This window comes from Phasianus colchicus, chromosome 8, assembly GCF_987193195.1.
Source record: "Phasianus colchicus chromosome 8, bPhaCol1.hap1.1, whole genome shotgun sequence".
Classification (NCBI taxonomy): Eukaryota; Metazoa; Chordata; class Aves; order Galliformes; family Phasianidae; genus Phasianus; species Phasianus colchicus.
In genome coordinates, this window is record NC_143443.1 from 14084158 (window position 1) to 14109966 (window position 25809).

Here is a 25809-nt window from a genome sequence, read left to right on the forward strand (position 1 = left end):
GATGCCGCAGGGTGACAGTAACTTCAAAAGCCAATCTCTTTTTCCCCCTTGCCCCCCAATTTACACAACACTTAGGAATATGTTACCTGTTTGCCTAATTCTTAACAAACAAACAAAAACCAACTTATTTAATTGTATGCTCTTCTCTACTCCTTCACATTCTGCATGCTTTTCAAATGTGCTGTTTCAAAGAGAAAAATCTGAAAATTTGGTGTTTAATGGGAGATCTACATGTTGCAAGAAGGTAGGAATCAGGAATTCATGGTACACAGGGCAAAAGCACGAACAGTAACATAACCTCAATACTAGGAAATCAGGGAGAAAATGGGGCATCCTGTGACCCTGCCAGGACAATAGATTCATTACCAGCAGCAGGGCCATAGAGAGGTGAGAGTGTCAACTTCTATGTAAGCCAGTGTGGAATGTCCCAAAATGGACAGTTGGTCCAACAGATGGAGATACTGCCCAAATGACAGATTTACTGAGGCTGAGGAAGGAGACTTGTCAGAGCTGTTGCAGTGAGGACTAAGCACTAAGGAGGGAATCCTTTCAATAAGGTGAAAAAGAAACAAAAGACAGCAAAATATTGGTTTTCCCTTTAATTGTCTCTCCCATCTGACCTCCCCACCTCTACCCTGCACTCATATGGTTAGAGGCACGATAATAGCAAACAGCTTCCACTTAACACAGGGTTCACAACTATTAGGAATAATGCAGTTTCTTTGCTTTTAAAGTTTTGTCAGTCAGCAAATAAATAAATAAATAAATAAATAAATAAATAAATAAATAAATAAATAAATAAATAAATGAAAAATTTCAACAGTATTTTGTAATTTTGGATCAATTAGTGATCCCTTTTATGGAACTGGGTATATATTTTTAAAAGGTAAGTCTTAAGGTAAAGACTATCATTCACATTAAATGCCTTAGTTTTAGCTTTTAAATCACTTACCACTTTTGAAAATCTTAATTGTGTTATCCATCTGCAAATTACACAAACTTTTTGGTCTTAAACTGCAAGCTAACCATAACAAAACATACACTAATAAATATTTTCTCCATTGAATTAGGAAACTGTCAACTGATCCATCAACACTTAAGCTTTAAAGTTCTAAAGACAACAAAAATAATGATATGCAAATATGTGGTCCTATATAGATATTTTCATTAGTGAGCAGGATAGCACGTTGTGACAGATGAATGTGGAAAACATGTAAGATGAAATGAAGGGGGCTGCTTGTAAATATTGACATTTTCAGGTGAACTGAATATGAAAGATTATCTTCTTTAAATTGAAATCTTACTTATTGTAGCTTTAATTAACATAGCTTCCTGTGACACTGGAAGACCACATTTTTAGTAATGCATCTGAGGTTGCACATCATTTTAGAACTATCTGAACATTAACTTCTGATATTGGGGTCTAAACATGAGTTTGATCTACACAGCTATTTGTCCAAACCCGTTAGGCCTAATATTAATAATTCAGAGAAGTTCAGTACGTTTCCATGAGGCCACAGATAATTAATGTAACCTTGCTTTCCTTTTGCAGTTTCTGCCACCCTTCTTTCTCCTTACGTATCCCACTCCCTGAATAACATATGAATGCTGATGTCATGTCCAGATAAATGTTTGCGTGGAAATTTTATTCACAGATTGTTAACATATTTCTTGAATGCTTTCAATCTCATTCCTATGGCATTTAACTGTAGATTTTTCAGCAAGGGGCCAAATACATGTATAAATTTATATAAAATGCAGCCACGTTGGGATGAAATCTCTGAACTGGATGACCTATTCCTCCTGTTTCTTTCATTCTGTGCAACAACTGTGGTCTAATTCTGTATATATTTTTTTCCAGTGACAGTGCTTGCTGTGAACAATAGGGGTTGAACCCCAGAAAGGACATATCTTGTGTACATTGATGTGTTTGAAGGAAATTCTTATAATCTATGATAATTGACAAACTTTTGATTTATTTTTCCTCTTGCTGCCTTGGAACACGGCCCGTACTATATTTTAACTGCACACTGATAGTGATCTATTGTGAGTAAAAATGGGTTCCCTGTAGCCCAGAGTGCGGTCCAACCTGTCTTTCTCTAGCAGAAAGTATTTTTGTTCAGTATTTTGGTTATTTTCTTTATTTATGTTGCATGTAGCAGTGACGTCATACCCACAAGTTTCTCATCATTTCCACCCACGGAGATTAGGGTGACGTTGAAGAAAATACAGCAGTTTTCCCCTCTTCCACTTTTTGCTCCTTTTTTCCACAACTTTGTCTTTTATCCCTATTTGAAAAGGAGATCTTGGCAGTGACATTTCTGAGAAATGATCCTAGAGATATTTCATGAGTTTTCAGAGCTATCGGTTAGGCTGGGGTAATTAGCACTATAGCATTGTTTGCCTGATTAAGCCAAATTCATTGTCAGATCTGTGTTCAGTTTTTTTTGTACTTGGTTTCCACTGCATAGCTGACACAAGGGACAGAACAGCAGTCTTCTACTGTCCTTATTCAACTCCTTTCTCCCCACTGTCAAAAACAAAGGTGTGGGGGGGAGGAAGCCAGACAATGAATTAAATGTGTGTTTTACTTTGAATATGTAAGGATACAGCTTTCATCAATAGCAAACAAGCTACAGTGATCATTTTCCCCAGCTATAACAGTTTTGCTTGTTATGAAAATAATTACATGGGTAGAGCCACATTGCCTTTTCAGGACCTAAGCTGTAAAATTTTATATTATTACTATTATATATAGAATATGAAGTTTATAGACCACTTCACATCAATCTAAATCTGACCACTTCAAAGTGCTCAGAATCAGTGGAGGCTCTCACCAGCCACTTTTAGTGTGTACAGTCAAGATAATTTAAATAAACACAGCAGTTTGGACATGGAAACAGTTAAACTTTCTAGAAAGACAACTATGAAAAATATACTGGTTGTATTGCAGTTTTAGAATTATAGGGTTTGTTCTTTCAAACAGCAGGAGGGATCAGGTATTTCATAGGTGCAATAAAGCATTCACTACTGCATCAGATTGAGGCTGGTAGCTATACCATATAACTGCAGCTATTCTAAATAAGTGAAGCTATGAGACTTTTCACCATTTCACCAGACATTATGAATTTATTTTCTGATAACACTTCAGATCTGAATCCAGACTGTGATATTTTTTCACCTCTCAGCTGTACACACCATAGGATCTTGCAAAAATCCAGAAAAATTTGATACTCCTGGAGTTGCATGATATATTGTCAGCCATCTTGTAATTATGGTGGCCTTTGTGATAGTTAGCATTACTTTTTTCTTTTTTGTCTGTTTTGATGTCATTGCTACAGTAAAGAAATGAGATCCCCCCTCCCCCTTTCCCCTTCCCCACATTGTAGTAGAAATTATTTATACACAGAACAGAAATTTCTCAAAAAAGCTGGGGAACACACAAACACACACACACATACAAAAAGCAGGTTATCAAGGCAGGACAGCAGAATAAGAGTTTACAAACCAGAAAGGAACTAATTTATTTGAATAAATGAATCTGTAGATGTAAAGGCAAAGCACTGGAAGTAATTTGGATCTATTTATTGCAATGTATTAATTTTAAATACATTTCTGTATTGAGCCCTTTCTGGACCACATAAACTAGTAGAAATAGCAATAAACAAATAAAAGAGCTCTTTTTGCTAAATAATAATAATAAAAAAAAAGTATTTAAAAAAAAGCAATTGCAGAAATTGATAAAAAAGAAGTCAGAGCTTCTGTCTGCTCAGAAATGCAGCTTGCTCTGAGAGTATGTTGGCTGAGATACTTTAAGATAAGTTCACAGTGATATTTGAATATTGAAATGAGTTAGTCTATAAATACAACATTACTTCTTCTAGCTACTGAAGAGGGCAAAATGTCCTCTGTTTGTACAGTTTTGAGAAAGAGCAGTAACATATTATCACAAGCAACTGACAAATTGCCTTTGATTGCAAAAAAAATTGCAAGATAATGAAAAAGCTGAGTTGGTGGTATTGAAGTTGTTCTTTAAAAATTAAATAATGAAGAGATAGCTTTGCCTGTTGTGTTAAGAGAAAATAAATTGTGAAAAATAATTTAAGAAATGCTGCTGTATTTTTCAGTAGAGATTGCTAAGGGAAATTCTTTAAAGATTTGTCTCTTGATGCTAACCAGCATCCTTAAAAGTCATCAAATCAGTCCTGTCTTCCTTTAATACTCCTGTTATTTTACTCTTAGTGTGGATAATGAGAACTTGCAGAATTGAAATGATACTGTATACATTTCAATTCTTAAGTGTAGTGGAACTGTTTTTGAACCATTTGCTGGTCAAGAAAGCTCCAGTTGATTCTTCTTAACCAGCTGCTGTTTCATAGAGAACCACTAGATGACCTCCTAGATTTACTTTTTGTTACCGTTGAGCTCACAAGAAAAAATAGTGATGGGTGGAATATTAGAATTGAGTAGCCTGTACAGTTAAAACAATAATAATAATAATAATAATAATAATAATCAGCAAAGATGAAGGGATACTTCGTTCTGCTTTATTTTTATTTATTTTTTATTATTATTATTTTTTTTAACAAAGGAGCTGTTTCTTGATATACTAGGAAGACAGTAAACTGCAGCTTCCTTTGCTTATTTTTGCAACTGGAAATGTTTCCCACTACTGTTTGTGAACTCTAAGTTACACATCAGCCCCAGACAATCTAGAAAAGTTGACTAGACTCTTCTGAGTTTTTGAGATCAGAAAACAAGATATTCCTAGAAGTGTAGACATCTAAGCCATGTTTCTTCCTTATTGGAATGATGGGACATTACCTTTTGAGAAAAAAATGCAACAAAAAGTTTTTCATGTATTTCTTTGTTTTTATAAATAACTAACAATTATTGCTATTGTTTTGCTCTTAACTCAGAAAATTACTCTGATCCATATAGGCCTTGTTTTGTCAGTAAATCATTTAAGTAGTCTAATTTCTGTGTCCATGATTACTTCCCCTGATATTTTCACAAATGCTAGGGAACTGTGATCAATACTAAGTGGAAGGATCTGTTCTTCCTTTTTATCCATTTATTGTTCAATTGGAAATAGGGAAGTAATTTACTTTATGTCCCAACTTACATTTTTACTAGTTGCACATAACAGTTCTATTCAATCTCCGTAACATTTCTATGAATAGAAATGAGATGATTCTTATGCAGGTGCTACAGGTGTCAAATGAATTTAACACCCGGAGGCTGTTCTTAAGGTCCCCCTGTCTCTTTGATGGTACCCATTTTTCGTTAATTTTTATGAAAGTTTAATAGGAATGGTATGTGTGTGGCTTGAACCATTTGAAACCATTTCTGTCTTGTCTTTGATCTTGTCATTATTCATCCCTAACAATAATAACCCATGTTTTGTTTTATTTAAAAGAAAATAAGTATTGTATTTGGTGTGAATGTAACAATGACTGTTTAAAATGAATGAAGAGTAACAGCATGTTTTTTTTTTACAAAATGTATTGCTCTGATATGCAGTTGCTTATATACTGGTTGAAAGCCTTATGGCAAGTCATATCTGCTACTTATATTTCCAGGTCCAAGCCTGTTTCCTGCATGTTAATGATGTGAAATATTAAAATGATGCATGATCTCCAGAACAACTACAATAATAGTTAAAAACAGTCCCTGAAAGGGCATTACTTTTGAGAAGTGCCATGGATTCCCTCCCCAATTGAACAGATGGGCTTAAATTTCCAACTTCATTGGTTTAAGTCTGATGAAAATGGTACAAAAAGTTTTCTTTCCCAATCTCATTTGCCATCAAGGATGATTGTTTTTTTAATTTTAATAAATATGACCTTTTCTATTATTGACTGTTGATAAGTTATGGATTCAAGTAAATGAAAACAAGGGACTGTTACTAACCAATAGCATAGCAGCTGAGAATATCTGGTCAGTGTCTTTTGCTTACAGCATTTGATTAAAAATGTCTTTCAAAACAGCTGTAATTAAAACAAAATGGGCCTTCCTTTTCCCTCACCTACTGTTAGTATATCTCATAAATGCTCTTTATTTTTCTTTTGTTTCCTTAAAATGAAAATAATAAAGTAGGCATAATGAAAGTACTCCCATATTTCTGGTAACATTTTTTCTCTGCCCAACTTTTCAGTTTTAAAGAATATGTTGGGAAAAGTTAGAGAGAGGGAAACTATGGGAAAACAAATGCTGTTTTGAATTTTCTGTGTAGTTTGAATGTGAATGCATCAAAAGCTGCGGTGGAAATCTTACTAAAAGCCAAGCTCTGAGAAATGATGTACCATGCAATGAACAAGGCTGATGATGCATGATGACTTTTTGAACAGCTCTAAGATAACTCTACTAGGATGCTGAAAGAACATGGCAGTAGTCATGTGAGCAAAGTTTTAGAGGAATGGAGTCGCTGCTGAAGAGATCACTCATTCATCTCCCTCAATGCCTGTTTTCCACAATCATAATGTTACCCTTGCTTGACAAATATTGTATGGCAAGTCATCAAGGCCTTAGAACAGGACTTGACCCATTTGAACAATTACAATCCCTCTTCCCTGGTGACTGTAGCATTAAAAAACTGGGAAAAAGGAAAGGAAAAAAAAAAAAAAAGAAGAAACTAGTAAAAATCTAATATTGCTACCATTATTCAATCTTCAACTGAAGGCACAGGCCAGAGAAACATTACCTTTTTACTACGTTTACTTTTAAGGTTTTCTTTTTGCCTGTTGGTGTTCTGTATTTTTTATTTTTTATTTTTTAGCATAATTTGAGTCAGTTCAATCTAAACCATTACCAAAAGTGTTGGTTCAGTGCAACATGTGAAGCAATTTAAGTGGCCTTTGCAGTTCTTCAGACTTAAATTTACTTGAGACTGAGGTAACATATGCATTTGTATGAAGATAATTACATGACAGCATTTTTATAAAACAGAATGCTGTATACTTCTAGAAATACATAATAAGGAGAATATCCTTTCTGTGACTAAAGGACATAAATTGTCTATTCCAACCTGGAAATCCATTTGGAATCGGTGCCTAAATATATGTCCAGTTATTTGGTTCTCAATCTACTTTTCAATCTTCTTGGGTTATACAAACTCAGTAACTGTTGGAGCAGAAAGCATGCCAGTGATTGGATTGGTTCAGTATGTTTCAGTGTACCAATGCTCTGTGTGCTTTTGGTGATGCCTTATTTGTGAACTGATTTTAATGTCAAGCATATTTGCCATTATTAGTTGTGTCACTTATATCAGCAAATTTTGGTATTCTGTCTAGGATTAATTTGGATTCCTGAAGATGCAATGGAAATGAAATCAAATTTTCAGAAAATTTTATGCACATCTCGTAACTCTTCAGTAATGTGTAATTTATTGCAATAAAGGAGTTCCTTGGCACAGTTTAATGCAAAGCAGTTATTAGCATATGTTTGAGGATAAATATATATATGTGTATATGTATGTATGTATGTGTATACATGTATATGTGTGTGTGTAAGAATATGTGTATGTGTGTTTTTGTGTGTGTATACATGCATATTCATATATATATATACACATATATATGAAAATTTTCAACTTCAATATGAAGCAGAGTTGGCCAAAATCAGCTAATGAATCATCAATTTTGTATGTTTGTTTCATTTTAGCCCAGCAGTATTAATTGTGCCAAGGGAAGAATATATTCTCAGGATTTTCTGCTTATACTATGCTCTTTTTTGATCCAAACACTTGAGTGTAATCAGTAATTCTTCCATATGTCTGCGGTCACCCTATGAGACTGAAGAGAAATAAAGAACAATTTATCTTTTGCCCTACTTTTAATGTACAGCCAAAGTGTTATCAATAATATCATTGCATTTTTTTTTTCCTGGGTCAAGACTGTTAACATAAACTAAGGCCTGTATTAAATCCCTTAAATTACCTTCCAGCTGCCTTGTTATATATATAACCTTGCCATTAACCTGCTGCTCTTCCTCTCCTCCCATCCAACACATGGTTATAGCCAAGATGTCCATCTACAAGAGAATGAAACTGGCATGTTGTTTTGATTGCGGACGCTCTGAGCGTGACTGCTCTTGCATGTCAGGCAGTGTACATAGTAACATGGACACCCTTGAGAGAGCCTTCCCACTTTCTTCTGTCTCTGTTAATGATTGCTCCACCAGTTTACGTGCCTGTAAGTTTTAACACCAACACATGCTGTTCCATGTCTGTGGTGTCTGTGGTATCATCCCCGTCTTGTGTCGTACATTGTAATTCTGTGAGTTTTATTGGGCTGATGCTTTTTAAAAAATTCAAAACCAAATTTTAATACAGCTCTGTATTTATATTTCTGTTTCTATTTATTTTTAATATGAAAAATGTAATTTGTTATTTTGCTTTTTGTGCTCTTTATGAAGCATGCTCTTGCAATAGCTTGCAGGACCTTAGTAGTGCAGTTTGGTGATATCTTTTTAATTTAATTCACACAATATAAATTTTAATTATTAACCAATATGTGCGTTATTGGAGGAATAGGTCTTTGTCTAAATCTGTGACATGCTAAGTGGGCAAATGCAATAGTACAGTCAGCATAGGAGTATACAATAGTCAGTGAATAAATGTACAGGATACAACTTAACTGCTTAGCTGTAGTAGCTGACATTCTAGTTTAGACTGCTACCATTATCTTTAATTAGGTTTGTAGCTCTTTATGATTAATAAAGCAGGATCTTCCATCTAATATTGATGCTGCAGATACCTCACTAAAATTGATTTACATTTTGTAGTGATATTTTTTAGGACTCACCTGATGGAAACTTTGTAATGCAAACTGTCTGAAATTAGCAGCAAAATCTGTCCAGCAGGACAGTACCATTCTGGAATATGCTCCAAAAGCTCTTTTGAAAGACTAGAGTTAGAGGGGGAAAAGAGAGAAATTAGAACTCTGTGTAGCCGTTAATTCTTCAGGTAAGCCATAGAGGTTCTAGAGCTTCCTTTATCTGTGTGATGCCAACTGCTGAGAAAGGTTGTTAAGCAGCGATCTTTCTCACTCTCCTATCCTCTTCAGGCATCCATTACAGGCAGAACTATATCTTTGGATGTGTTTGTTTTGCTTTCTCTAACCAAATGCAAAGTAAAACTGACAGGTTATTCAGAAGGAATTTTAGGAGTTTGAATGAGAAAGCATGTCCACTTTACATTACAACTCATTACAAATTTCCACTATTAAGAACATTGCGTAGTTGGTTAGATTATGCATCTGGTTGCCTTTTGATGCCTTAAGTTTATTGCAATGTGTAGTCCATGTGGTGAATGACTTTGCTGTAGCTATTTTGACATTTGAATATTTTTCTAGAGATGTGGTGTATATACCAATACTATGATCTTTGTTATCATTTTTATGTCTGAAGACTGTATCAATTAAATTGATTCTAATAGAATTTCGTAGGAATTTTGGCAGAAATCTTCTCTGTTTATGTGTACGAGCACTGTGAATGTCATTTTTATCTATTTGGTGGCAGTTCTCAAGGGAAGAGCCTTTTGAAATTATTGTTCCAATTTATAGGAGTTTTTTATCCTTCAGAGAGCTCTGTATTAAGAGTAAAACATAGAAAATCATACTTGTTTGTTAAGAACAGTGACTCTGAAACTTTCCTGGATTGAGAGTTAGTGCAGGCAGTGTTACTTCTATGACCTAACAGCCTCTGTAACAGTGTCTGGTATTGTTTGCATTAATGCAGACTAGTACAGAGATTAAGTGGTTGGGTCCCAATGTGAGTGTTAACAGCTACCAGATGGGGATAAATGAGTAAGTCCCCTACAGATAAGTGAAATTTCTGCCATTAGCACTGTTTGGCAAGGAAAAAAAAAAAAAAAGCAACAAAAAACACAACATAATTTGTTGTGAATTCACTTAAGACTTTTGAATTCACTTAAGGCAGTAAAAGTAAACATTTTTTATTTTCTTGCTAGCTGGGCCAAAAACCTTCACTGCATGGTATTACTGCCATCAAAAACAGTGCTGTTGGGAAACATGCTAAATCTGTGTAATATTTTGAAGGATAAATGGTATTGACAACTTTGAGGATTTTTACCATCCTGTCTTTCAAGGGCCCTTTCCCCCCTTCATCACTCCAGCAAATCAGAAGAGAATTCACTCTTCCCCTTTTGAGACTAGTCACCCTTGACTGTTAATAATAAGTACAAAAATCAATACCAATTCATGCTCTTTATAAGCCAGCAGAAGCCTTTCTTTTCCAATTAAAAAGTATACATACACATGCAAAATTTCACTGGCATTGCTTCAACAGAAATCACTCTGTTTTCTTTGCAGTGCACAGGGGTTGTATGATGCCCATCTTGACAGAGCTAGTTAACTCAAAGAGTGGTGGTGAGAGTCAGCTTTTCATTAAATATGAGCAGATGTGAAATGTAGAGTGTTTGACAATTAGAAATGGCAGCAGCATGGCCCCAGAATCAAAGTGAGGTCAGATTGGTGGATCAGATTACCTCTCTTACATTCTTTAGTTGTTCTGAAAATCATTTTAAATTAGTGTCAGTGGAGCCATGATGGGTTTTGCCCTTTGTCTTTTATGCTAGGACTGTATTGTTTCCCCAGACACTCATTAAAGGTCATTATACTATTACAGGGCTTGCTTTGGTCGTGGTGCCCCGGTTGAGTTGATTTGCTTCTACAATCACTTAATGCATTTCTCCCTCTCCCTTTTTTTTTTTTTTTTCTTTTTCTTTTCCTTTTGATTATAAAAGCAGACATTTCTTTTTAAGGAAAATGAGATCAGAACATTGTATTAAACTATTTGAAAAAAAGAAAATAGTTTTTGCAAGAATTAATATTGTAAGAATTTGATTTCAAGTAGAAAATATCAATTTACATATTCAATAATGTGCATGGGATCTAGTGTTAATTGTTGACAATGTAGAGAAAGTAAACTTGCAGAATATTTCCCACTGTGAATGAGTTTCTCTTTTATAATATTAAATTGTTGGTATTTGCTGTGAATGAAAATCCTCTTTTCACTAAATATAATTGCATTAAAATAGCTTTTGAGTTTAATGACAGCTTTTTGGAAAAGCAAACAAACAAAAGCAAAATCAGCAAAACAGGAAAATCTGAGTAAATAGATTTAATTTTTTTTTTTTTTTTTTTTGATGTGCACATTTTTTTTTTTTCCACATTTTGGTAGATTGCTGCATAAACAGCAGGCAAATGGTCGAAGCATATTTTCTATTGCAGACTCACATGAATTAGAGTGTAGAGGGACACTCAGCCACTGGGAAACCTGGGGTAGCCTATGAAGTGAAATTATGTTACTAATAATATGATGTCTCTGTTTAGATCTTTGCCAAATCTTAGATGCCATTCAAATGATTAATTGATACCGACAGAATCTTAACCTGAAACATTTAATTTCTGTGTTTCTGCATCACCATATGGCTGGCTTGCTGGAATGGCAAAACTTCAAGCCCTCAAAGTCTTTATGTTGTGCCCACTGCCATAGGAATTTTGATTTCCAAGCACAGACGGAAGGACATTCTTGAAATTAGGTCCAGGCATATCTAATTCACTTGTAAGAAAACAAGTTTTGGCATGTGCTGTATGTGTGACTGTGGTAAATATATTTTTAGAGCAAAAAATAAAATAAAGGCTAATGATCACTATATTTTTTTTAATTCAGGGACCAGCCCAAATTCCTATCCATCTTATCTGGGAAGAAAGACTGTAGTAAGATAAATTTTGGATACCAAGGAGAAAACTCAACTTTTGACAGTTGCCAAAGTATACGTATATATACCTGTAAACCAAACCCAGTTTAGAAATGTCTATTCCATCTGCAATTCTAGTGTTATCAAGTGGTTTATACAGGACAGACAGGTTAGCTGCTGAGTCTTTCTCCAAAGTCTTAAAATTATTTTCAGTAAGATTGGGGGAATATTTTTGAGTATACTGATTGTTAAGCCATGGCTGGTATATCATGATGAAGCTATGTCTGTCAAAGTAGCTAGCAATCCAAGTCACAGAATACTCTACCTGCCTCACTGTCTTGTGCTACATAGAACAATGCAGACCCTGTATGTGTGCCCTTACAACTTAAAGAAGCAAATTCCATAACCAGAGTTGAAGTGCTATGTTACTTAACCAAAGATTTGATGACTTAGTGGGAATTAATCATTAGCATGACAAGCACAGACATTGGTCAATATGTCTAAAATGTGTCAGCTATATAACTATAATTTGGCTTTTCTAAATGAGTTGACTATGAAATCCTGGACTCCTAAATTTCTGGCTGTATCGGAACTGCTGAATCATGGCCTGAACCTCTGATTGATCACCTGAGGCAAGGAATGAGTCAGTCCTGGAAGCACAGGTTAAGGCAATTCACCTGTGCTACTGGGAGGGGTGGAGTCTGGCTTCACCTTTCCTAGATCCCATTTAAGAGCTGACTACCACTGGGAATGAATCTCTTTTGGAGATCGCTCCTCTTGGAGTTTTCTCAGTGAGCGTAGGATAAGGGTAAACTTTCCATCTGTTCTTCTTTAGTGTGATAACTTGTTTAGCCTAATTTTCTTGTATATTTCTTAATTGTAACTTCCGTATGTTCATTGATTGTACACTGGCTGAAAAGACAATATAGTCTTTCCTCCTCTTGGATGCAGGAACTTTATTATGTGCTTCCAAGTTAGTAAGACTAACCTACTGCTTGGCTACCTGCTGAGGTAGCCAAGACAACAAGGAATTGTTGAATGAGCTAAGATGCAGGAAAGTTCTGTATGTGTCCTATAAAAAGCCAGCTTTCAGCACTAGAATTTTCTTTATGCAATAAAGCTACAGTGCTGTCCTGTTTACTGGATATGTATACCCTACAATGTTTAGAGATTTGGGGATTCCTACACCAATTGGAAATGTGATTGCTTTTACATTTTATCTATGACACTCTTCGAATGAAAGGGTGGAGTTCTACCACTGCACTGCAGTACCATTTCCAAGTTGTGAGAATTCCATTGTGACCACAGGAAGGATGGAGGCTCTCTTTAGTGCAAGCACTGAATGCCCTGTGGTCACCCTTGTCTCCTTTTTCTCTCATGCAAAAAGCCTTTAGTGACTTAAGATGAAGAAATTGAAGGAATAAATAACTGATCAGGTCTGCTGGGAAAGGAGACAGAAATATTACCCATCAGTAGTAGCATTCTAAGATTTAGAAAAGTAATTATAATCAGCTTACTTTTGTAGAATAACCACCTCTTTATACTGGAGAATGATGGCATTGTTTGTGTAGCCACTAGGTTTTTATTTAATGAGATTGATGAAAATGGACAATTAGAATAAGACATAGTGCTGAATAAATTCAAATTAATTCACAACAACAAACTAAGTCACAAAGTGCCTTTTATAACTGTCCAATAAACTCCCAGCAAGCCTGCAAACCATGTTGGGGGCAATAGATTTTACATGAACTTAACTCCAAATTTTTTTCATTTCCTCTTTTTCTTATTTTCTTTGTGTTTTTTTTTTTTTTTTTTCCTTTTTCTTTTCTCTCCCTTCCTCTCACACATTTTTACTTCAATTCCTGTAGAAGTCTGTAAATTTACTTGGATGCTGGATTGTGTCCCTGAGAATTTACATGGCCATAATATTACTGCTAAATACCTCTACAGGACTGCATGTGTGTCATTTAGAAATACCAAAAATAATTTTAAAAATTTAGAATGAACATGTGTGTATATTTTAGAGAGTGTTCACCTTCACAGAGAAAAGATATTTTATGTAACTTAGTTTAGATAGAAATACACTGTTGGAGAAGAGTCAGACATACTGCAGGGTGTCATATTAATGTAGTCTGTATTGCTACTGGATAATGGAGAAAATCATCTAATCTTTCTTCTTCATTACTTTCTTCTCAGTATGAGCTACTGTCAAGAAAACCACTGTAAACAAAACTAGCTAACAGGGTTTTGAAACATGTAAAACTAGACAGTGGAATGATTGTGAAAGAAAATACCAAAATGGGAGATTACACTGCATTCTTATGTTGTAGCCACTGAAGTCAAATACTTGTGCATGTGAGAGTTTGTTCATATTTGTAGCCAGTTCTATAACCTGTGATAATGGGAAATCAGGAGCCTTGTGTATTGTTTTATGTGTGTTAATGCACTGAAACCGTTATATTTCCTTTTCAAACACTGAATAGGAAATATTAAATACAGAAAGGGAAAGAGTAGCATGAAGTGCTGTGTTCTACTGTGGATGCTTCAAGTATGTAGTTTGGCTCTAAGAGACAAAAAATGAATCTCTCTTATTGTTATATATTTTAATAGAACCTGAGAGCTGCTAAATTATTTTTCCTTCTTTGGGAAATAATATGAGTGTATAGGTGAAAACATAGTTGTAGAAATGCAAGAGTAGGAATAAAAACAAAACAAACAACAACCCTCCCAAACCAAGCTGTTCCCTGTCAGGCAATAGAATGGTAGAAGTCAGACTTGCTACCTATGACCAGAAAATATAAATAACGGTGCGTATCTTTTCAGATTGAGTATTTTTTTGTGCAGTATATACCATTATGTTGACAGGGGGATGTTCTGCCTAATTTTGATGTCTGTGACAATAAGATGCAGTCTTGCATCAGCTTGTGGTGGAGAGGATGAAAGATGGGGGCATATTAAATTTACCAGCATACATTTGAAGTATTGCAAAGGTAGGGAAGGGAGAAATCAAAAAGTCTGGATTTAGTTCCTTTACGTCTTTACATCGAGTAGTGATTCTTACCAGGGTCACGGGGAGGGGACTAGTGAGTGGCTTCCTTTGATGGGGACAGGCTAGAAAAAGTGCTGTCAGCATCCTGTGCAGTGAATTAAGCAGAGGGTCTTATGCAAGGTGACATGGAAATTATGTTTGCATTTTTAGTTCCTGAGTGTGGCTGGTTGTCATGAAACTCACCACGACAGTTTCTTACCACTAGGCAGTAGATTCTTCCTGTTACCTCCTTGGTGTGGGACAGATGTTAGCCAGTTAGCTCTCCATCTCTACTGTTTCTGAGCTATTTCAAACGACAGATGCCAGAGCTGGCTCAGATTCAGCTTGAGCATTTCTGTCATAGCCCTGCCTTGAGCCCAAATTCTGACCTTTACTATATGAAATAAAGTACTTATGAACAAGCAGTGGCTTGATCCAGAACAGGCTTGGAGCAAATGTCAAGTGTCAAGTCAGACTCTTGCCTCCTTATTCCACCTGCATTGGAACCTGGAGTAGGCCCTAGACTACAGCACTGTCTGCCTTAGGCTTTATGGGTCTGGAGAGACATAACTTATTAACAAAGAGTTATTAAAATTTTATCAGTTTTATAACACAATGTAAATGCCTTCTATGAATCTACATTGTATTCATTATCATTTAAAACGTTAATTAAGTCAAAGTTGCATTTAATTTAGTTTTAAATGTGCCTTCGGGAGGAAGCTTTTAGAAACAGCTGCAGGATTGAAAAGCTCATTGATGCTGAGATGTTAGTACCATATTTCAGGAGAGGTCCCCAAAATTGACTGCCATGTTGAGTCTGAGCTAATTTATGTTGATGTTATTGGTCAAGGTCTCAAATTAATATTGAAACAATAACAGCAGAGAATTATCAGTTCATGATAATCGCCCATACATTTTAATGCATAATTTGTGTTCTTCTCAAATTGCTTCCAAATTAAAATGAACAGTTGATCTGTAAAGCCAGTACTTCTCATACCATATTAATATTATTATTATTATTGCCATTATTTTAATTGATGCCTTTATTGATTGGCTTCTTTTATAATTTAGAGAAAAAACATGCTTCTTGATTTGGAATATTGTCCATCACATTCATAGAAAAAGTCCTCTTGCCTAGGTTTTCTACATTACATGTGTTCTGAAGTTATTGTATCTATATTTATTACAATGTACAGAAGGAAGTACTTATTGTAATCTAAGTGGTCCAGCTATCAGCTTGGGATCCAGAAGCAATTTGCAAGACAACTTTTTCCATTTCAACATATTTTCTACTGAGCTCCAAAACCTTTCTGAATATTTGTATATGCTTTGTGAGTTTTCTTCTGTGCTATATAAGAATAGGAGATTGTTGTCATATAATTTCATGTGTGCTCTTTATGTACCCTAAAACCAAGCGCCCATGCTGTATGATTGGTTTGGCAGAGGTTATAGTAGAGGAAAGAAGGCTGAACGAAACAACTTTACTTTTTGTTTTTCCAAAAGAATCATGGATTTTGTTTAGTATATAACTCCTTAAATACATTGATAACATACCTTAGATTAAATTTCAGTTGTACTTTTACTGTTAGAGAATATTTACTAGCTTCTGCTAGCATAACGTTTTATAACACACTGGTATAACTTTCACTGTGATATTTTATATATTACTGAATACTGTTTTGCTGTGATTTACTTTTTACCAATGACTAGAAACATACTATATGCTACCTCACACATGCATGCTTCACTGATACTGGATCGTATCTTGTTAGTACAGTGCAATTATTCTGAATAGGAAGAATGGAAAAAGTGTTATTAGAGTATAAGATGTGGTCAGTGTCATCTGGTTAAACATTTCTGTGGATATTTCAGTCTGACTAGAAATTCTACCTAAGCAAAAATGAAACAATAACGGCACAAGGCAGACATTCCAGTCTTGACTGAGCTACTGTCTTACTGCATATTTCCATATATTGTATTACATTTTATGCTACATTGTGCTTTGTGATCATTAGGTTTTGAAGTACTGAATATAATTACAGGTGTCCTTTTGACAGTGATTTATCTATGGAGGCTATTTTTTATGTCTTCTGATCTTCTGAAAGAGATCGTGGTTGCTTGGTGAGGAGGAGAGGAAAGTGAAATGCATAACAGAAAGGAGGAATGTGGAATTTATCAGAACTGCCTTACTGCTGTCTATTTTAGGTTTTGAAAAGGGATACTAACTAGGACGGCATTAATAGGTTTTGTTTATTTGCAGCAGCAGGGACAAATATCTGTTTAGATCTCTGGGGAAGAAGTAATTGTCTACAGCTTTCATCAGTTTCTAAACTTTACTTTGAAAGAAGATCTTATTTACTGTTAGGATTTGCTGATTGAAATCATGGAATCATAGAATTATTTATGTTGGAAAAGTCCTCTAAGATCACCAGGTCCCATTAAAAAAAAAAAAAAAAAATTAAAAAAAAAAAAAACAACATTATGGAATCTTAGAGGATTGTCATGACGTTTCCATTGTTCTAACATAGATTTCACTTGCATTAAGTGTTCTGCTGTCTCCTTTCCCATATTCCTAACATCGTTACTCTCTAATATAAGTGGTACACGTTGCTTCACAGAGCTTCAGTGAGATTTTACATTACAATGGCTTTACTGCAGAGAAGAAGTGGCAACAAGAGATGGAAGTTCTTGAATAAACTTTTGCCTGAATGGATGAGTATATATGTCATCTGGCATTGTAGAAATTTGTGTTGCTGTTTTCTTTTAGTATCTGACCTCTTTTAAGAATTTGAGGGCTGCTCCAAAAGTAATTCCTACTGTTTTATTATGTTGGCCCACAACATCAGAGATGGATGTTAGTGGTATGACAGTAGAAGTTGAACCTTCCCACCAATATTCTATTAAATTTTGCTGTTGTGTGACAGATGGCAGTGGAGGGGCAGTCTGACAAAATGAAGTCTGACGTGGAAGGGAGGATGAAACAAAGGAGTGGAACTGAATTCCTCCATTCAGAAAAAGTGGCACCCACTGACACTCATCAGTGTTTGCTGAACACTTCTGAAGACTGAGCAGCAGGTGTGAGCACAGTGAGGTGGTGGGTGATGTATTTCAGCAGTGGTGACAGTGATAGTGGTTTTTTTTAAGTGCGGGATATTTTTAGGAGCATTTAGGCTCTTGTTCATTTCTGGCAAAAATGGTGGTAGCAACGTTGAAAAATGGTGTTTTGTAGCTGAGAATTTGCTCTATCAAATAGTGTTATTATTTCCTTTGTATCTGATGTAGTGTTCCATGAAAATATATAGGAGACATTGATTTTGGACCAATCTACATATATATTCAAGTATTTAATTGAATATATTTTGTTTCTCGTCATAGCTAACAGGATAGGATGTACCTTATTGATTTCTTCATTCAGTCATAATATATGCCTTTGGAGGAAAGATGAGAGATCAGGGACAGGTGTCAGACTCAGCACAAGTTCTGTGGTGATAATCATAATGTAAGGATCAGCAGAGACTGGAATCAGAGACAGTCCAACTTACAGGCATCTTGCACTTTGGAGAGTCACAGGACTCAGCAAAAGCCTTTTGTTACATTTGAAAGAGCCCACAATTTGCAGTGACAGGAAGACTCAAACCAAGGCTCTCTGATAAAATAACGTTTGTCTGATATAAAATGAGTTTGAAATTCTACAAGAGCAGGAGTTGGTAGTCTTTTAACCCATGGGCAGCTTTGCCATCTGCATGTTGATTTACATCCCAAGTATCCTGTTCCTCATATGTGCACTATGATATACTATGATTGTATAATTCTGCCATTAAGTCTCTATGCTTACAGTTGACTTTTTTGAGCAGGAAATTATTTCAATTTTTGAATTTGATGTCAGTTATCACCTTTTTTAATTATAGAGTTGTCTTTGGGACTTTTTAGTTCTGAATAATTACTGAAAATACTATCTCCTTCCTGAATGAAAATGCATACTCTATTTTTTTTGTTCAGGATTTTTAGTGTTGTTATGCCTAGCATCTGATCAAGGTCTAATGCTTTTTTTTTTAAATTGGTTGATCGAACTGATTTAAATGCTCATTCATACACAGCTTTCATGAGATTTGTCCTCCTAAATAGATAGAAAATCTGCTGTTTTGCATCTCAATTTGTAGCTTGAGGGAATGCAAGAATTGTGTCTTTGGGCTGATACATTCAGCCTTGATACTCAAACTCTGCATACTCCTCAAGAAACATTCTGAATTTGTCCCTCAGGTCTCACAGATTTCCTCAGCAGTACAGTTGGGCTATGCCTGTGAGGAAAAGAAAAAGTCTGTCAAAATAGGCATTGTTTTTAATTTACCTTTAGCATGTGAGTCTTTTGTCTGCCCTCTTCTTTCTCCGGAGGCAGGACAAAATAAAATCCTCAGAGGTAGAGCTCCAAGCAATTTGCTTTGGGATGATGACTTTCTTGACAGCTGTCAGTGTCCCTTGAGCACTGTATTTCTAGATCCTTTTAGTATCTGACTCTCAAAACATCTGGCAGCAGTGCTATCTCCAAATACATCGACATCCTGTGGCATTTTTGGTTCATATAGTTCCTTCCAGGGTAGTAACTAACCCATAAATCTTATGATAGCCAATATATTTAATTTTCTGTTTAATAGAAAGAGTTCATTCTTCTCCAGTTGTCTGTAGTCGTTATTGTGGAATTAGTGTAATAATTAAACAGCAATAATAGCAGTGATTTCCTGCAAAACTTACTTTATAGTGTTGGTGTTATTGTGTTGGGTTTTTGTTTTGTTTTCTTAGTCCTTCCTCTTTATCATGCTAACTCCTTTGAAAATGAACATCTTCCGTTTTTAAATTTATACTCACAGAGTTTAAGTGATTCTTCGTTCTGCAGGACTTAGCTAGGTAATGTGCACTGCTAATTCAGTACTATGGCAATCCTGTCAGAATTCTCCACGCCATCTTTCCTTGCCTCTTGTTTCAGGATACGTATTAGGAGTGAGGATGCTGCTGTTAGGCTACCTTCGGTTCCTCCCTTAATGTTCATATGTGCATCATGGTTTGTAGCACAAGATGTTTAACTTTGATTCAGCTTCCTTTCTAAAGCTGTTCCTCATCATGGGAGTACCTGTTATCAATTTACTTTGCTGGAATATTCAGTATTGCTCGCTTCCTTCATAAGTTGTTAGTCTGCATATTTTTATACATTTTTACTTTTGTAGATAGTCTTACATGAAGTGCATGCGAGATAGCATGCATTTCCCTCTTACAGTAATTCTAAATAGCTCGTCTCTAATTTGAATGTGTATTTCAGTGTTTTCACTGTAGTTTCTTTAAGTATGAGAGATGTAATTAGAGGGAAGTTATAGTTTTCTGTTTGTTTATTTACTCTGTATAGAGCTGTTTTGATTCTATTTAGGTTTTATTTAAAAATATGATCCTTTCAAAATACACCCATCCTTTTGAGTACAGATCAAATTGCAGTAGTAAGCAAAATTGTAATTAGTTAACACCATTGGATTTCTTAGCTTACACTTTATTTTCTACTTTCAAGAAATTGCCAGCCCCTTCTTCTCCCTAACAGTGAATTTTAGCCAAACTACTGTATGCTTTGGCAAAGATGTGAATATTAACTTGTTTGCAGGTACTTTTGAAGATACAGTCTGAGGTAGACATCACATATCCTTTAAAACATGTACTTATATATTTCCTCTTCTTTGTTTTTCCATTGTTTACCTTATAATGGCATGCTGAATTTCTCTAATTCTCAATAGCAATGAACTACAGGGGCTGCTCCAAAAGTATCATGGGATAGTTTGGGTTGGATGGGACCTTTAAGATCATTTGGTTCCAACCCCCCTGCTATAGGCAAGGATACCTCCCTCTAGACCAGGTTGCTTAAAGCCCCATCCAGCCTGGCCTTGAACACTTTCAGGGGGAGAACATTCGCAACCTGTTCCAGTCTCACCACTCTCACAGTAAAGAATGTCGTCTTAATATCTAGTCTAAATCTACCTTCTTCCAGCGTAAAGCAATTTCCCCTTGTCCTGTCACTACCTGCCCTTATAAAAAATTCTTCCCAGCTTTCCTGTAGGTTCCCTTCAGGCACTGGAAGGCGACTATAAGGTCTCCTTTAGCCTTCTCTTCTCCAGGCTGAAGAGCCCTAGCTCTCTCAGCCTGTCATCGTAAGGGAGGTGCTCTAGACCTCTGACTTTGTGGCTTCTCCATGTCCTTGTGTTGGAGGCTCCAAAACTGCACACAATACTCCAAGTGGGATCTGCAGTGCTTTTTATTTTATTGTGTTGGCGCACAATGTCAAAGGCAGATCTTGGTGGTATAGCAGTAGAGGTTGAACCTTTCTGCCAGTATTCCATTACATTTTGTTGCCATGTAACAGATGGTAGCAGAGGAACAGTCTGACAAATTGATGTTCAACATGGGAGGATGAATCAAATGTATATCATTGAATTCCTCCATAAGGAGCAAATGGCACCCATTTAAATTCATCAACACTTGCTGTACGCTTCTGAAGACCAAACCATGGTTGGGAGACAGTGGGTGGTGCATTTCAGCAGTGACGACAGCACCATGAAAGACAAGACACATTTCAGATGGCCATGGACAGCTGTCATACCATGAAATGAAACATCTCAATCAGCTCATCCACACAAAGCAACAGATTATGACCAGGGAACTATATACAGAGCTGAATATCAGCTTCAATATGTTGAAAACATTGGTGACAGCACTGGAATATTGGACTGACTGACCAGAAGTGAAGCATTGCTGGAGCTGGTGCTCACCAATTGAGGAGATTGTTAAAGACATTAGGATCAGAGGCAACCTGGGCTGCAGTGACCCCTGTGATCTTGAGGAATGTGGGCCTGGCATCGAGTGGAGTCAGGAACCTGATAATGAGGAGGATGAACTTGAGGCAGTTTAAGTAACTGTTGGATGAGATCTCCTGGGAAGGTTGAAGCAAAACTGACTACTCTTTCAGGATGCCTTTCTGAATGTGCAAGAGCTCTCTGTTCTTCAGGATAAGAAAGCGGGCAGAGGAGGCAGGTAACCAACATAGCTTGACAAGGACCTGCTGGTCAAACTGAGGGGAAAAAAGGGGCATGGCCAGGCAGTGGAAACAAGAACACTTCTCCTGAGAAGAATATAGGGATGATGTCCAGACATGCAGACATAGGATTAGGAAAGCCAAGGCACAGATAGAATGGAGCTTGGAGAGGGATGTTAAAAACTACAAGGAGTTCTAAAGATACAGCCAATGTGACTTCACCAAGGAGAAGTCATACCTGACCAATCTAGCAGCCTTCTATGTTGGAGTGATGGTATCAATGGACAAAGGGAAGACAACTGATATCATGTACCTGGACTTCTTCAAGATCTTTGACATGGTTCTCCACCACATCCTTACATCTAAATTGGAGAGATGTGGATTTGAAGGGTGGACAATTCAGTGGCTAAGTTTGGAAAGTCAGAGACAGAGGGGGTTGTGGTCAATGGCTCTGTGTCCAGTTGAAGGTTTGTGAAGAGTGCTGTCCTTCAGGAGTCTGTCCTGGGACTGATACTCTTTAACATCTTTATCAGTGACAGGTGATAGTATTGAGTGTACCTTCAGCAAGTTTGCTAATGACACCAATCTGAGTGGTGCAGCTGATACAGCAGAAGGAAGGGATGCCATCCAGATGGACCGATTAACTCGAAAGGTGGGCCCATGTGAACCTAATGAGGTTCATCAAAACAAAGTGCAAGGTTTTGCATTTGTGTTAAGGTGATTCCATTTATGCATACAGTCTGGGAGAAGAATTCCTTGAGAGTAGCACTTCTAAGAAGGACTTAGGGGTCCTGATTGATTAAAAAAAAACTTAACGTGAGCCAGCAGTGTGTGCTCGCAGCCCAGAAAGCTGACAGTATCCTGGGCTACGTCAGAAGAAGGGTGGTTAGCAGGTGAGGGAGGTCATTGTTCCTCTCTACTCTGGCCTGATGAGGCTCCATCTGGAATATTGTGTCCAAGTCTGGGGTCCCCACTACTGGAAAGATTCTGAGCTTTCGAGAGACTCCAGAGGAGGGCCATGCAGATCAGAGGGCTGGAGCACTTCTCCTATGAAGACAGGATGAAGGAGCTGAGCTTGTTCAGTTTGGAGAAGAGAAGGCAGGGACACCTCATTACGATCTTCTAGTAAAGGAAATTATAAACAGGAGTGAAAACAACTTCTCACACAAGTAAATAGTGATAGGACAAGGGAGAATCATTTTAAACAAAAGGAGAGAAAATTTAAATTAGATGTCAGGGAGAAGTTTTTCACTGGGAGGGTGATGAGGTGCTGGAATAGGTTGCCCATAGAGGTTGTGGGTGCCTCATCTGTGGAGGTATTCAAGGCCAGGTTGGGTGGGGCCCTGGGGAGCCTGTTCTAGTACTTGATCTGTTAGCAACCTTGCCTGTGGCTGGGAAGTTGGAACTTGATGATCCTCGTGGTTTCTTGCAACCCAAGCCATTCTATGGTTCAGTGATTCTGTGACTCCTCTACCATTCCTGGAACTCAGACAAGTCATCAGCTCTGACCACTATATTAAAACACTAAATTGAAGGCTCCAACTTCCAGAGTCAGGCCAGAGAAAAAGGGAACCTTCCTCTTGCAACTCTATTGTAGGAATACAAGAAAAACTGTTCATGGCAGCAGCTGTGGAGTAAGTTAAACAGCATAAGAACCAAGGATATCTCTAGAAGAAGAAAGAACATCTCATGGCTCTGATTGGATAAGTGCATGCATGAACGGTTGAGTGTTTGTGGACTGCTCTGTTGACATGTAAAGGTGGATGGGAAAGTTGTAGGGAAGGATGGGGAAGCTAGAAAAAGAAAACTTGTGAAGGTATATAAGTGATATGAGAACTTGTAATAAAAGTTTTGGATCATTCACATATGAGTCCGATCATCAGACGCTGCACTTGATAATGCCAGGACTCATCCCAGTTTGAAGACCAGGGAGCTCATTGCTAATCTTAGTTGTAGTATCAAGTCACACTCGCTGTATAGTATGGATTTGATGCCTTCTGATTTCCATCTGTTCAGGCTGATGAAAGGTGGAGTCCAGGCAACATTTTCCACAGCAGCTGTGAAACAGTGCTCACCTTCACTGGTGCAGATTTTTACAAGCACAGCATGCAGGCTCTTGTTCATTGCTGGCAAAAACACGTAACTAATGATGGTGACTTGAAAAATAGTGTTTTGTAGTTGATAATTTGCTCTATCAACTAGTATTATTGTGCTTTTTTCATCTGTTGTATTTTTTATGGGAGTAAATGAGAGGCATTACTTTTGGAGCAACCTACTTATATTCCACTTCTATTTCAGATCTTGCTTGCTTTTTTCTACTTTTTTTATAGATTTAATATTAGGTAGATGTATCTTGTGTATTATTATATTGATATATTTACCATACGGTAATGGATTTTTCAAGATACATTTGCTCAGAGATAAAACAGAGCTTTACGACACTGAAGTAAAGTAATTCCTAAGCATTTCCTAAAATAGGGAGCATTTAGGAAAAAAATTTGGTTTCTTAGTGTCATGGACAATATTAAACTTTAATAACTAAGTGATAAAAACATCATATATAAAAATAGGCTTTTAATACAGTAGGTTGAATCTATTTGATTAATTTGAATGTTTACCCTGTGACTTACAGTACTTTGCATATGAAAATTGGTTTGTCAGCTATTACCATTCCCTGTTTTTATGAAAGTTGTACTTTCATTAATGGAGTATTGTTAAATTGCAACCAGCGTGCTAAAAATCTGTCTTCTGTTAATACAATACCTATTTATAACAGCTGCTAAGAAATGCTGTTCTACACTTGCTCATGTATTTGGAGAAAACTCAATATAACCAGCAGATGGTGCTGTGAGCTCAGAAATAAGTAGTGAAGGAAACCTCTCCAATAACTTTTTAATTTTTTTTTTTTTTTTTTTTTTTTTTTTAAGAAATAATATTATGTAAAGAAAAAAGTATACTATTTTACATGGCTTGCATTCATTGTATATGGATGTTCCTGAATAGGTATATACAGTGTAAGCATATGCATATAAAGCCAACTTCTACATAAACATGCACAGCATTTTATACTTAGTTAAACATGTGAAAACGATATTATGAGCTTACAGGTAATAGTAGTGTGAAGATCTCCATCCCAAAGGAAAATTACAGCTGAACCTGAAAGAGTCTTGGGGATCACTGAGCCTGATCCTATTAACATTTAATAAATTTAAGTTTTTCCACTGATGTGGATGAAAGTCAGATAAGGCTGATGATAAGAGAGGCAGAGTTAAATGTCAAGATTTCAGTTCTTCTTGTTCAGAGACAAAAGCACTTCTACACCCTTTTGTATAGGGTAAACAACTGCCAGAAGGGGAAAAAAAAAATTCAATGGTAGCTATGTTTATAGGGGAGCAGAAATCTAATTTACCAGTGGCAAATTAACTTCTTATTAATACAAACAAATAAAAAGCCCACTTAGAAACAATGGGAACAAAAACCACCTAAGCAATTTCCCATAAATTGTGTATTTCTAAGACAACTCACAAGGAAGCAGAGGAAGAATTTGGGAAATCTTAGAAGTTAAGTGTACAGTCCCCTATCTTTATAAGAAGTTTAAGCAAATCTCTCCTTCACTCAGCAGTGTTGTGCTGACAGGGAAATGGGCAAGGGGACCTCATGTATTTTTTTCAGGAAGTGAGTTGATGAAAACGTCTTCATCAAAAATGTATTTTTGAACTTGTCATGAGCAGGCTAATGAAAAGGTATTTCAGTTTAAAACTAAAGGATATGTAAGCCGGAGTCACAGTGGAAATGTGTGTGTTTAAGATGTAGAGATAAATTGGCACTTTGAACTGGATAGCAAATTAGTAATTCTAATTAGATATCTGAACTTCCTGAAGCTCTCAGGAAGGAAACATTTGCAACAAGAACTTGTTCAGATTTGTAGATTAAGTAAGCATATAACTATTCTTTTCTATGCACTCTCTCATCCTATGGAATGCCATCTCTTCAACA

General features: G+C 36.4%; 1 protein-coding gene across 8 annotated transcripts in view; it reads left to right on the plus strand.

Annotated features, from left to right (window-relative positions):
• Positions 1-25809, plus strand: part of KCNMA1 (potassium calcium-activated channel subfamily M alpha 1) — a 446296-nt gene that overhangs the window by 345142 nt on the left and 75345 nt on the right. Inside the window, exon 19 of one of the 8 annotated variants that reach the window (XM_090144992.1) lies at positions 8019-8192. The exons of the other annotated variants lie outside the window; for them this stretch is intronic. Coding sequence (XP_090001118.1) covers positions 8019-8192 — 174 coding nt within the window. The remainder of the gene's footprint in view (positions 1-8018; positions 8193-25809) is intronic. 8 annotated transcript variants of the gene reach the window in all.